The sequence below is a fragment of the Xiphophorus maculatus genome, chromosome 4 (genome assembly GCF_002775205.1).
Source record: "Xiphophorus maculatus strain JP 163 A chromosome 4, X_maculatus-5.0-male, whole genome shotgun sequence".
Lineage (NCBI taxonomy): Eukaryota > Metazoa > Chordata > Actinopteri > Cyprinodontiformes > Poeciliidae > Xiphophorus > Xiphophorus maculatus.
The window spans coordinates 25,134,007-25,148,073 of record NC_036446.1 but is presented as its reverse complement, the minus strand read 5'-3'; the positions used below and the strand labels follow the sequence as shown (position 1 = coordinate 25,148,073).

The 14,067-nt window shown below is 37.8% G+C and overlaps 1 protein-coding gene across 1 annotated transcript in view; it reads right to left on the bottom strand.

The window, feature by feature from the left end:
• map2k5 (mitogen-activated protein kinase kinase 5) overlaps nucleotides 1-10,919 on the bottom strand; it is a 55,831-nt gene extending 44,912 nt beyond the window's left edge. The window contains exons 1-7 of the mRNA XM_005799760.3: nucleotides 10,524-10,919; nucleotides 10,261-10,309; nucleotides 8,824-8,891; nucleotides 4,639-4,708; nucleotides 1,742-1,782; nucleotides 425-492; nucleotides 274-322 (exon numbers count right to left, since the gene is read on the bottom strand). Coding sequence (XP_005799817.1) covers nucleotides 274-322; nucleotides 425-492; nucleotides 1,742-1,782; nucleotides 4,639-4,708; nucleotides 8,824-8,891; nucleotides 10,261-10,309; nucleotides 10,524-10,649 — 471 coding nt within the window. The 5' untranslated portion in view covers nucleotides 10,650-10,919. The remainder of the gene's footprint in view (nucleotides 1-273; nucleotides 323-424; nucleotides 493-1,741; nucleotides 1,783-4,638; nucleotides 4,709-8,823; nucleotides 8,892-10,260; nucleotides 10,310-10,523) is intronic.
• Nucleotides 10,920-14,067: the final 3,148 nt, after the last annotated feature.

The window sequence follows — 14,067 nt, the reverse complement described above, 5'->3', positions numbered from 1 at the left end:
ACTCCATTTAATTGTGAGCAGAGAGGTAAAAAGAGAGAAAATAAATGGATAAAAGACGTGGAAGAGATGGGAGGCAACAAATCCATTAGTTCATTGGTTTACAGAAAAAACCCGAGAGGCTGAGGTCGTAATTTTCTTCCTCACAAGCAGACTAATACCCGACTATAAATGTGAGAATGAAAAATAGGTGCGCAGAAAGTTTTCATTCGTCATAGTCTGAAAATTAGCTGCCAATACTATATTATAGAGTATATATATTTTTTGACGACTCACCTGCCCATTTGTCAAGATCGTCTTCAACTCCGCAGATGACTTCTTCAAACTGGACAAAGGAAACCAAATGTTTCTCAACTTTTCTATCCTCCAAGCAGCTGCAGCTTAACCCATGCACTGTCACATCAGCTTCACGGTGAGAAAAACTCACCTGTTGTTGGCTAAGGAGTCTGGGACAACCTGAGTGCAGTCGTTGGCTGGGTTGGGTCTCGTGTTAACCTGAAGGTGAGCAAACACAAATGTGACAAAAACAAACTAATACATGAAGCGAAAGACAAACAGATGGAAACGCAGGCGTAAATGTTTATGAACGATAAATGTGCAGTGTTTTCATAAGGAAGAGAAGCAAGAAAAGAGGTGAAGAAAGGGAAAAATCTATGTACAGTAATGTGGCTTTACACTAGAGAAAATAAAACTGATTAAAATAAATCGGCAAGTTAAGGCATTAAAATGTTATGCCTCATTGGGGACTTTATTCCCTCCTTTCTATGTCTATCCAACTGTATCTGTTGATTCAAGAGCACTTCATAATCAGCCCAGAAATATATTAAAAAGGAAAAATCAAGAGATAAGACCCTGAAAAGGGAATACTAAAAATAACTCCTAAATTGAGGTCAAAAGACCAATGTGTTGGGTTTACAAAAGCTCGGGGATTCTCCCTTTAATTAGTGCCCAGGAAAACCTCATTTAAATGCCACACAAGGTTCCTCTAAGCCAAATACTTTTGCGCTATAAAAAAAGGGAAAACATTACCAAACGACTAAAGGTTTCTGGAGAACGACATATTCTCAAAACAGACCCTTGACCTTAAAGTAAAAAAAAAAAAATAGGAAAAGGAAAAACTGACACAGTTCAGTGGGTGTTACAAAAGCTCCTCTGAGGATGGGTTAAATAAAAACACTCAGTGTTTTAGTGGGGGTTGAGTTTGTCATTGAAATGCAGATGGATGTAATATGGATCATCGGGAGAGATGGAGGAGGTGTCAAGTCATTTAACCCATGATAATTAGCAGCGACTTTCAATGGCAACATATGCCGAACATAAAAGGGGAAGGTCTGGGGAAAGGCCATTTGGGGGCTTGTAATGACAATTTCACGGTTGAACAATGACATCTTCTTATTGCCTGATTTTGCTCTAACCAACGCTGATATTCCTCCTATCTTACGGATCACGATACTCTGGAGGGGAATCAGGATTTCTCAGGAACGCCGTTATGCTAAACGACTTTCCCGAGAATCCAGAGCGACTCAGAAGGAGAAAGTCGAGCCCTCTGACAGACGGAGCCGCGTATCTCCACATATAAACATGGAAAAAGGAGAATGACTGAAAGAAAAGGAGAGCCTTGACTTCAATTGACATTTCAATAAGTGGAACACAGCATTACCAATCCATTTGACTCAACTTCCCGCCCTCCCCATCCCCCACGCTCCCCGTGTAAGGCAGCCGAAACAATTATTGAGATGGGTACCTTCAGGCCATGTATGTTCCGGATCCCTGGAGTCTTGCCGGCTGAAACAGTAATTGGTTAGATTGTAGAACACATCACTGGACCATTTACAAATGTGTTGAAAAGGAATCAGTTCTTTATAAATAATAAAAAAAAAAAGAATAAGGTGATGAAATGACACGAGGGTTGGTCTGAGAATGAGAGTGACTGAGATATTGGACTCTTGAGAGAGCTGGTAAAGAAGAAAAAGAAGGAAAAAAAACAATAATAGAGTGGGAGCGGGGACATAAAGGAGAAACCAACTCTCGCAGAGTAAAAGAGACACAAAGAATGTTTTATCACTCCGCCCTTGAGGCCAGCGATCTTGTATGACTTTGAACTGGAAACTAACGTGGTGTTGAAAAAGTAAGTACTGGAGAAGCAAGTGTGTTAAAACCACTGAGAGAAGAAGCTACACAATGCTGGAGATAAAAGCAAATACAGAGCTAGATAATGTGTTGAGGAGAAAATGTGATCATTTCTCACTAAAAAAGTGATTATCATGTTGATATATTGGTGAAAGTAAATCAGCATCTTTCTTATCTATCACTATGGTTGTTGTTTTTCAGTAATTGCTTGATCCTTCAGCTTTTGTATTGTGAATTTCTACATGCAAAGAGGGACAAGGGAGTTTAACTACACATATCTCATAATCCATCTCAGAATCCCTGCAGACAGATGGCCTCATATCAACATCTTCCTTTTTAAATCGGTTTCCAGCAACACCCAGTGTTCAGAAAAGCTGTATGATCCCTGATCCTCTGATATCTGATGCAATCGGTATCAATCCAGCTCCAAGCGGGTGTAACACACAGTTTTTCAAGTAGGGTCTATTTCTTCTGTGGGGCAATATAAAAAGACTAGCTGAGAACTAGTTAGTAAGTTAGCTAATAACTAAGCTGGAAATGCAGTTCATGGATTCACCACAAAACCTCAAAAGCAACTTGATCAACTCTAAGTTTTTGTCTCAACTTAAACTGTTGATATAAAAATAAGTGAGTTTATGGTATTTAAGTGTTAATTGGACTCTGAAGAGATGTTGACATGACGTGGTTTTACTGTGTTTCTTCTGTCATAAATTGGGCATATGTATGTAGATGCAGTTTTAAATATGGACCTCACATTTTGATTGGCTGTTGATCACAATGGAACAGCCTCCAGCTCCTGATCAAAGCGGTTCTTTAGTCTGACCCACTGAGATAGCACTAGTTAATTGGAGCTAGACTTGGCTGCATGCAGCAGAGGAACCAAAGACCAGCTGATCTAACATCAGTTTAGCAAACTTGGTTAAAAAACTCATTCTATGATCTTTAGTACTTTGGCCGCTATCCTTCATCTGGAGTGAACATCAAATGCAATCATACTCCATCCAAAAGATCCAATATAGTATTATTCAATAAAGTGTGAATTCACAATAGCATTAGTACTAACCAAAAAATATTACACTTTGCACAGTCCTTTACAACATTAATATTCCACACTGCATACCACAGTAATGATGTTGCTTTCAATTCGAGCTGCACAATATACTGAATCACAATCGTCACTGCGATATCGCAATCACCGGTATAATGCATTATTGGGTAAGCTGTACAATTTTACGTGCTAGACATTAAAAACCATCTTTTCTGCAATATTCGGGCCATTTAGATGGACCTTTCCCCTCCTTTTTTGTCCACAACTGATAAAAATCCAACATCAGAAATTTCAGGGAGAGAGCAGGGGACATTATGAGGGTGGAAAACAGAAAGTAAAAAAGTAAAATGTATGTTAATCACAACCACTTCAATATTTCACAATGTCATGAGTCCCTGGAATGGTGCTACTCTATTTTTGATCTGCTGTAACTTTCTGCACTACTAATTTGAGCTGCAAAATGCAGCTGAATCGCAGCTGCGATGACAATATCAATGTTTGCTTTAATAAAAAGCTTGGTGGGTAACTATATAAATATACCTTCAGCTTTTACATTTTATATTCCAACAATTTACAAGCACATGTCAGTAAATTAGAATATACATTCCAATAATAAGAATCTTTAATGAGGTATTAAACACACTCTTCTTTTTACTGGAATCCCTTCCAGCAACACTTTTCAAAGACCAGATTAAGCTGAACAAACTCTTCCATGGACTCTCCCCTCGGTCGCCCCCTAGTGTGTGTATGTATCCTCTTGTATGTGACTGTGTATACATTTGTTATGTGTGTACACCATATGTCAACTGTAATGTTTTATGCTTTGACCTGTGCATCTGGGCTCTGTTTGTTTGTTTGTTTATCTGTATGTTCTAAACTTTGAAAACTTAAAATAAAACGTATAAAGATAAAAAAAACACACTCTTCTTTAAGCTATTAAATGTTTAATCTTAAAAGTCATGTTTTCATTCACTGCAAGCAGAAAATCCATCATGATTAACAAAAATAAAGGCTTGAAAAACACATTACAAGTGTTATGAACTTGCAACTGGATAAATAACGCAATATTGAACACCTTAGCTTGGAGCAGATGCTCGCATCCGACACTAATAACGTCGCCCAAAAATGCTAAATGTCACACAGTGATGGAAACACAGATGAGAAACAGAAGAACGAAGAAAACTGGAAAATAATTGCAATATTTATCAATATCATGCCCGTCGCAAGATTTTGTAATATTGTGAAGCCCTATTTTGTTTCCACATCTGTTAAAGATTTTAGCAAACCAGATGCAAAACTCATGGACAGAGACTGTGATGACAAAACAGTAAGAGGAAAATTTGGCTCAATGGCAACTTCTACCCTCACCTCGATGTTAAACAGCAAAATCCCTGTGGCATGTTTTCCAAATATCTTGGAAGCCTTTTTCTAACCTAGTGTGATTGTAAATTAAGACTCTGTACCTCTTGGAAAAATCTGTAGCGGGTCTGGCATCTGTCCATTCATGCGCTGTTCATTCATTGTGTTGCAGTACTAAAATCAAGAAGAAAAAAAATAACATATTTAAGAATAATACTGGCTTGACCATTAATGCACAAAAGACAATTTAAGCATCCTTGAATGTTTCTAGAATAATTAGGTTAAAATTTGAGGAAAAGAGATGTTTTTCTAGCTAGGTTAGGATAAGTCCAAAGCATCTTCAAAAAAAAAATAAAATAAAAGTGAGCATGCTGTGCTGAAATCTGTTGCCGATGAGGTCCAATGCCCTGTGGGCTTGTTCTGAGGGAGTGTAGCATTAACCCTTTTCTCCTCCAGGTCAGCAGCTCACCAAACACTCATATCCTACAGGACTAACACAAGCAGACGCACTCTGGAGCCTTTCAGCTGCTTGCCAAGGCAATGCAATAATTGATGTTTCAGTTAAACAAACCATCTGTTAAAGTGTGAGCCTCTGCGCATGGAAACGTGTGTGTGTGTGGGTGTGTGCATTTGAGTTTTCCTTTCAGGATTTCTATCCAAACGCCTAAAAATACCAAAAACATTGCAATGTTTGTATGTAGAGGAAACCTACATGAGTTCATTGTGTTTAATTTTCTATCCAGTGTGAATAAGGCAGTCGCCACAGCAATATGTAAATCTGCTCTCTCATTGTGAAGGAGGGAGGGAGGACGACGGGACCGGCTTGGATGGGAATGGATCAGAATGGCTACCCAAGTGGCACAGCTGTTATTAAAAGGCCTATTTATCACTGTCAGATCCCCTCCTCGCTCCTAGCCCTCTGCATTTACCCTCCAGCACTTTCACCAGGCCACATCTGAACAATGCGGCCTAATACCAAAAAAAAAGAAGAAGAAGAAAGAGGGAAAAAAATGCAATGTGTGTTGAGGTTGTGGGAGCAGATTGGGCTTCATGTACCTTTAATTTTCCGCTCAGCTGGCTTATTGATTAAAGTCGCAATTACCACCTAATCTTTAGTAGGTGTGTTATTAAAAGACACTCTCCATTGTTGGCCAATAACTAAACAGTGTCCGAACTCAAACGGTATCGCTAAGCCTTAAGGGACACACGAGAGAAGTGTGGGTCTCATCATCATTAGCAGAGTAAGGGGAAAGGGGAGTAAAAACGATGGAATTAGAGTCACTACCTCCAGGGGGAGCCGCATGAGGAGTGGATGGGGGGAAGGAGGGGCCACATGTTTTATTTTAGCACCTGACATAGACCAGTCTTTAACTTTGAACAGGGGCGTCTGTCTTTCAAGGTGTCGAACAATGATTAGAGATGCCTGGAAGTCGAGCCGGTCTCACAGGAGCATGCAGCAGCAATCAATGTTTGCAAAGAAGTGGAAGACTTTTTAGAACAGATGCCCTCTGCACACTCCCGTTAATTAACTTGTGAATTTGAGCATTAATTTGAGCAACCAGAAGTGTCAGTTTTTTTTGGCAAGCAGAGATCTTGGGAAAGAAAAATTGATTTTGAAAATGTTTAAAAGTAATTATATTCTCCCCACCCCAAAATCAGAAGTATCCAGACAGACACGCCTGCATTCACAAAGTGACAGACTAAATGAATTACCCCACCTCTGACCCAACATGCTGTTTCCTGTAATTCCTATTAATTTCACATAATGGCTGTCTGCTCACCTGGAATTAATAACACTGAAGTCAAAATCCACTGGGATATCTGCGGAGGGCCAAGTGGCAACCACAGCAAACAACCACAAACGGAAAAAAAAAAAATGCATTTAAAGTACATGTACTTGAGTGGTTTAAATTATATTCCAGTGTGTTCGGTATTTTCCAGGTGATCAGCAGCTTTTGTACATCGGGCAGTCCCATGAGTGGAAAGCCATTACAGAACTCCTGGACTCATTTGGCAAAAATTCATGAACAAATGAGTTTTTAAATGTGTGGGCACAGAAGTGCAGCATGAATACTTAATATTTGTGCTTGGTAGAAAGCTTGGAGGTCAGAGTCGTATATTATGTTCAGCTACGTCACATCTGTATAAAGCACTAAGTGCATGAAAAAATGCTCGGAATATGATTGGCACCAATAAATAAAAAGAGAAAGAAAATATATGCAGAGTTCCTACATGTTTACATTGTAAGCCAAAATTCTTTCTGACTCAAATCTCTCAAAAGTTCTTAGTCCCTTTTTGGCTACATTTTATAAATGTAGAGTAAATACTCATGCTTTGCTAGGACTTCAAATATGGAACCTGTGAATACAATATTGGGATGGATGTGGATGGAGAAACATACTGCAATGATGTTTAAAATATATACATATGGAGCAAAGCATACATAGACATGAAAAATGACTTCAGAGAAACTTGACTTCCTCAATTGACACTTTGAAATTGAATTCTGTGTCTTTAAGAAGCTCCTGCTCTTTCCAAGACTCCGCCTTCAGCACGTCATCACAACAATGTTCCTCCAGTATGTTGTCTACAGCTTTTTTTACGAGTGTTAGACTGAGAAGTAGTTTGTAAAAAGTAAATTTTTCATAATACCCAGCTCAGGTTTGGGGAAAGTATTTCTTAATGAATTCATTGAGTTTCTCCAAAATCAGCTGCCAATAAAATTGTGCAAACTTTTTGCTCTCTTTTAGTTTATCAGGCCTATTCTTCCCAAATGTAAGGAACCTTTCACACCTAATGTAATGTGAATAGATCAGAAAAATTGTGATTTATGCCCATTTGGAAGAAATCAGGTACACTGTTAGATGACTAAGATCTGCTGTTAGATCCCTGTTGTTGTATCAACCTTCCAGACCTCTCAGGTCTTCTGGTTCTGGTTCTGCTCTGCATCTCCAGAACCAGAACCAAACAAGGAGAAGCAGCTTTCAGCATCTATGCACCACAAATTTGGAACAAACTTCCAGAAAACTGTAAAACAGCTGAAACACTGACTTCCTTTAAATCTCGACTAAAAACCCACCTGTTTAGGATTGTATTTGAAATGTAATCAATTACAAATTTATTGATGGAACTTGACTTAATGTCACGTTTTGATTGTTGATTCTATGTTGCATTGTGTTTCTGTGTTTGATATGATGTAAAGCACTTTGAAATGCCTTGCTGCTGAAATGTGCTATACAAATAAAATTTGATTTGATTTGATTTGACTAGTTGAGAAATTTTGGTCAATCAGGAATCAATATGTATTCTATATCAAAATGTGCAGTTTACTACCATTTCTGATTGATTGTCCAGATTGTTTAATACTCAGCTTTTAAATTATGTTAAGTCTCTGTTTTTATTGGTGGATAAAATACATAAAACAGGACACACCACACATAGGACAAAATGGCAGAAGTACCACTCTGATAGCATCAAGTAAAACATGATTGTGGCTTAGGTCAATACTTTTTCCATCTCATACTAACATCTGCCTCCTTGCTTGTCTAATCACATTGCTACCCTATGCTGCATAATGATTAAAAAGCAACCACAAGTGATAAAAATGGCCAAAAAAACAGAGTGTAAATTGTGCCTGTGGCAGTAGCAGCATCATTGTGAGCTGATGGGGGGTAAAAGACATCCACAGATGAAAGTAGATTTTGAACAATTCTGCAGCCCAGGGGGGCTGCTCTTTAATGAGGCAAAACTTTAACTACTGAATAATAAATAATAAAAATTGACAGTTCATTTAGCTTTCAGTGTACCTCATACAGAAACTCATTACATGCCATTACTCTTACTGTCCGTGGCATGATCAGTAACTATGGTGGAATAGAAAAATACACTGAATTAGACGGCATCTCTGAGAGGGTAGCTGTGTTATTGTGTATGAGAGCATTTCTGCTGCCTACAACTTCGGTTTTAAAGACGGTTTTACCAAACTACTTGAGCTCTAGTTGTGTTATATTTATTTCAAGTTTCCAGCTCATAGATGTTAACTCAAATATTATGGAAAAAGTTACATTTATTAATATGATCGATTATTTATCTGTCCTTAAAATACTTTCTAACAAACATGTCACTTTGCACACTAGACATGGACAGTTATTAAAGTCATACTTTAATAACTGTATAAAAGTATAAGGACAAACATGAATTGGATGGTTTGACATTTCACGTACATGGTGCACAGATATAACAACAATTAATAAAGTGTTGTTTTCATGTATTTTCATTTATATACTCACATATGACAGCATAGCTTTGAGTTCTTCGTCACTTCTTACAGTAATTCTGTCTCCCACCTCATCTTCATCTAAACAAAAAAGGAAAACGCGAACAGAGAATGGTGAGTCATAGATTATAAGACTAAGTATGTTAAATTAAGCATAATAAAAATTGAGCCTCCACATACACACTTTGAGAGCTGATGATTATATTCAATGACTACCGCCTGCTTATAATGTTCCCTGAGGAACTGACGTAACATGAATACAAAAGATAACAATCATCAGGATGAGGTTAGTCATAGTTAAGTTGGTTTAATCAGTTTTGTTAAGACAGTCAAATAGTCCAAATGATTAGAACATCAATGGAAAAAGAGGATAATATCAAAAAGTAAATCTTATCTTATGCGTCAGACTGAATTAATTATTATGAATGTGTTTTCCTTACAGAACCATGAAGAGAAATAAATAGATAAATAAATACGCTATGGGGTTGAAACAGATGTAGGTGCACTGCTGCAGCATTATGGGATCTGCTGAATGGACTTCCTGAACTTAGACACATCGTCTTTCTGCTGTTCTATCAAGTTAATAAATGTCTGAGGAAAGTTTTAGATCAACACTTGACATACTGGCAGTACACCTGTTTGTGTTCATCATATTGACTTTGGGCAACATTCTGCTTTTTTTTATGTATTTACAGATTTGAATGTGCATGCAAACTAATCAAACTCTTATAAACTCACACATAATATTTACAGCTAATACATGCATATGTTGTAACAATGCATGTATTGATCAAATTCTGAGTACTGAGTTCATGTTTTTATCCTCAGGATAAAATCAAAATTTATGCTTTTCATTAAGTTACATTATAATTCTGCACACTACTAGTGTTACTAAATGTTCTTCTACAGTAACACATCACACTGTTCCTTATTTAAATATACAAATCTGAAGTTTATTAATGCTTTGGATACAGAGAACTGCCATTGTTCAACAATAAAAGCAACCCTCAAAAGTACAACTTGCTAAATAATTATGCACACAGTAAAAGTACAAATTAGCTGGACTCTTATGTTGATTTATGCTGGTGTTGTTCTGTCACTCAGTGAGACTCTGTCAGCATACCAACACTGTTAATGTATGTAAGCACTGATACCGATGCAAAACCATTATAAAACAAAATAGCAATGGCACAGTAATATTCATCCAGTTTGATGTAGTAAGACAATAGACTTCAATGGCATTTGATTTCTCCTAGCCTCTTCACAAACAGTCTGATATGAATCTCATTTAGTGACAGACAGTTAGCATCATGCAAAGGCAGAAATATAGAAATCTGAGCTCCTAAATAAACTCTAATTTTATAATAGTTATCTACACAGGCTGTTTCCAGGGAGGAATGTTTTAGTGCTGTGGTTGTTTCTAATACTATAAATAGAAACAGGAACTTACATTCAAACGCCGTGACAGTGGCTTCAGGCATCACGTCTCTGATTGCGACCTAAAATGTTTGGCAGAGTGAATTACAAAGATTTTAACTAGAATAACAGCGATTTATTATAATAATGACACCTGCTGAAATTTTACAAGTTTAGAGAAAAATACATGTATAAGAGCTCGATACGCTCATATAGAACAGATAAAGGTGTTTGTGTCAGGATTCAAATGACATAAATGTAGAAAAACTGTGTTTTCTATTAGCTAGACTGACTCACCAGCAAGTCGTTGAAGTTCAACACAGATGGATAGTCCACAGACGAGTCCATGTCCCCTAAAGGTGTCTTTATACGGATTACTATCGGCTCGGTGTCCATTTCCACGGGATGATTTAAAATGAGCATAAAAACGGAAGCATGAACCTCATAATCCTCCTCGGTTGTCAGGAAGCTAGCGAGCTAATTTCCTGCAATGCTTCTCCCCAATTAAAGTGACGTGAAAATGTAAAAGACGGAGCTGACTCACAAATGTCGCGACATATCACCTGGAAACCCTCAGACTGGAAACTAAATGTGTTTTTCTTTTGAGCTCCGAAGTAAACTTTTATGTAAGAACACAGGATATGTTTTGCTAGGCAGCTAATTTTAAGGAAACAGCACGTACAGCGTTTCCGAATCAACATCCGCTCGGGGAATTTCAAAATAAGAGACGCATTTGGAATATCTAAACTTTCTGAAGTTCTCTAAGATTTTTCAAATGAATAACATAACTCAAACATAACATAGCTCAAATGTTATGTTCGGTTTAAGATTATTTTAAAAATATTTTAGATAATTAACCTTTTTATTCTTAAAAACAAATTAACTATTTGGGAATAAATATATTACATTGCATCTCGGTTTTGGAGTTTTTAAATTAATAATTTTTTAAGTTACACATTTCACCTGAGTAAGGAACACACTGCAGCGCAGCAGTTTTAAACCGCTTTGTATGATAATCCGTGTTGAATGTTCTGATTTCTAGTGTTCCTTTTGCATTTGCTTGTGACTCACCTGGCTCAAAGTTACTCTTCTTCTACGTCTTCCTTCTTTAGTTTTTAATGGCAGCTTGCATTACTCCCGTCTCTTGAGTCAATGGTTCGGTTAATTATACAGTAGTATATTTTTAATTTAGTGTCATTATCCACTGCATGGCGTATCTCTAATTTGTCTACGGGTTGTCCATCTTCTGTCCAAAAAGCATACTTGTTAGATAAACTGGACAATCTAAATGGATAAAGAAGGATGAAACGTTTTGGTCATTATAGTAACGAGATAAAAACTGTTATCATAAATAAATGACAGTTCTAAAGATGTTTGTGTTGCCTAAATATCCCTGTTTATGCAGCTGATTTATCTTTGAATCCAGAGGAGAACAAATATTTTTTAATAAATTCAACAAGCAAATCAAGATTTATTTATTTTTTTGTAAAAATTTGATCCACACTGCCATGGTAACTGCAGTTGAAAACTGCACCAATTTTTGCTCCTTTTTCACATCATTAACACAGCATTTGTATTTAAAGGTTTCCACTTGGCATCAGTCGTTAGAGCTTAATTGAAAGTAAAACAAAGGAGCACTTAAAACTGTTGTTGATTACGGCCTTATGATTGAGGAGCAGCGGCTCCGTGCAGCTTTGATTGCACTTCTAACAACAAGGCATCGATCTTTGGACAAAGGGAAGTCTCATCTTGTGTTAATTTACAGCACACTGATCCCAGATCTGATACCTGACTCTGTTGACCTGGGTTATGTGTAATGATAAGAACTTGTTAAAGCCTGCTCTTTCTCCCTATTCCTCCGATATGGCAGAAATGTGCCACTTGAAATCGTATCCCTGGGGCTTGTGTGCTCTGCCAGGCACCGTGGTAGGTTGGGTTTCAAGTAGGTTACAAAGCAACCTTTCCCACCCCTGATTGGCCTGGGGATGAACTTTTCAACCAAATGTTTTCATCTCAAGAAAGCTGAAAGGAAACCATCCAAATTAACTATGGTGTGAACGGTTTTTGTCTACTTACCACAGACTCAAACAGACACACAAACGTTACGGGTCTATTGACTCTTTCTGAACTAATCTCATCACTTATACCTGCACCAACAGCTGGGCTAAAGACCCATTGATTTCCATGTAACGCCTGAAATTATTACTTTGCCTAATTGTTACAGGAGAGTAAAGGGGAAACAAGGCAGGGCCATCAAGCATTCTGATTAATGCCTCCACCAGCAGTGCCCTCTGATGAAAAGCACAGGATCTATATGGCACTTTGTCAAACATACTCTCCCAGGGCTTGACGTTAGGTCCTTCTGCTTTAGGGGCCAGCCAGTATGAAGCGCAGTCAGCAATCCACATTATCAGAAATCAAACTCCTGACTTAGCTCGGAGGGGAAAGTGGAAAAGGAAGGCCAGCATTCGCTGTCTGGTAATTAAGAGCCATTTTATCAGAGCTCCTCTTTTGCTGCATGCTTTTCCGCCCCTTGCTATTGACAAGCTGCTTAGCACAAAGTGAGTTCAGTTTGACTCTAAATATATGAGGCACACTTATTTAACTTTCTCAGCAAAGAGGGAAATGCAAGTAAACAAGACAGAAATAAAGCTGTCTGGCAAGGCTGCCTCTTTATGTTATGTTTTGTTTATGGCCATGTAGTGTGTGTGTTAGCTGCTTCTTACTTCCTGCCCCCCTTCTCCTGCAGATTATTATTGTTTCATTGGTCTGCTCAAATATATTGGTAGGCTTGTTGTGTTTATTGATGAGTGAACTGCTGTCTTCTTTTACTGTAGCGCTACTACAAAAGATCTTGAAATGCTATTTGTCTGCTCATTAAGAATCGATCATCGCATCACATATTAAGTCCAACCTAATAGATTTAATTATGATATTCCCCTTCACATCATCTGTAATTAGTCAAGTACCAAGAAAAATCATTTGCCCCAGCAGATTGTTTCTGTTTGGTTTTTTGTTATGCTGAACCAGATCATCAAAGTAATTTCAGCAGCTATCTGACAAAGATAACTTGAGCAAATAAGACCTCCATATTATAAATTATGATAACATTGATATGGAAGAATTCTGTTATGCTCTTTTTTACACAAGAGACTTAGATTTAAGTTCAGACTAGGCTAATACAAAATCTTAATTGTGTTTTTTGAGACTTTACCTGTGTAGTTTGGATCACTGTCCTGCCACATAGTAACCCATGTGTGCATCAATTTAATGTCATGGACTGATGGCTGAACATCTCTCTTCAGGGCTTTTGGTTTTTCGGGTTATGGCAAGTTTTCCTGGTCAGGTAGCAGCAGAGCATCCCCAAACCATGACACTACTGCCACCGTACTTGACAGTACAATCTTATTTTGAAATGATTTGTTAGTTTTACACCAGATGTAACAGGACACAAGACTTCCAAAAAGTTCCACTTTTTTGTCTCGTCAACACACTGAACATTTTCCCAAAAGTCTTGATGGAGTTTTTCTTCAAATGTGTTCTTTTCAGTCATTAGTGATTTTAGCCAAATCACTAATGCCCAGTTTCTGACCTGTCTATTCATTATTGTTGAATCATGAACACTGATCCAAGCTAAGGGAAGTGAAGTCTGCAGGCCACAAGATGTTGTTTTGGGGTCTTTTACTTCCTCTTGTATGAGTTGTTGATGCTCTCTTGGGGTACTTTTGGTGGACAAACCAGTCTTGGAAAGGTTCACCACTGTTCCATGTTTTCTGTTTTTGTAGCTCCTACTCTGGTCTGCTGGAGACACAAATGGCTTTGTAACATTGTCCATACTGAT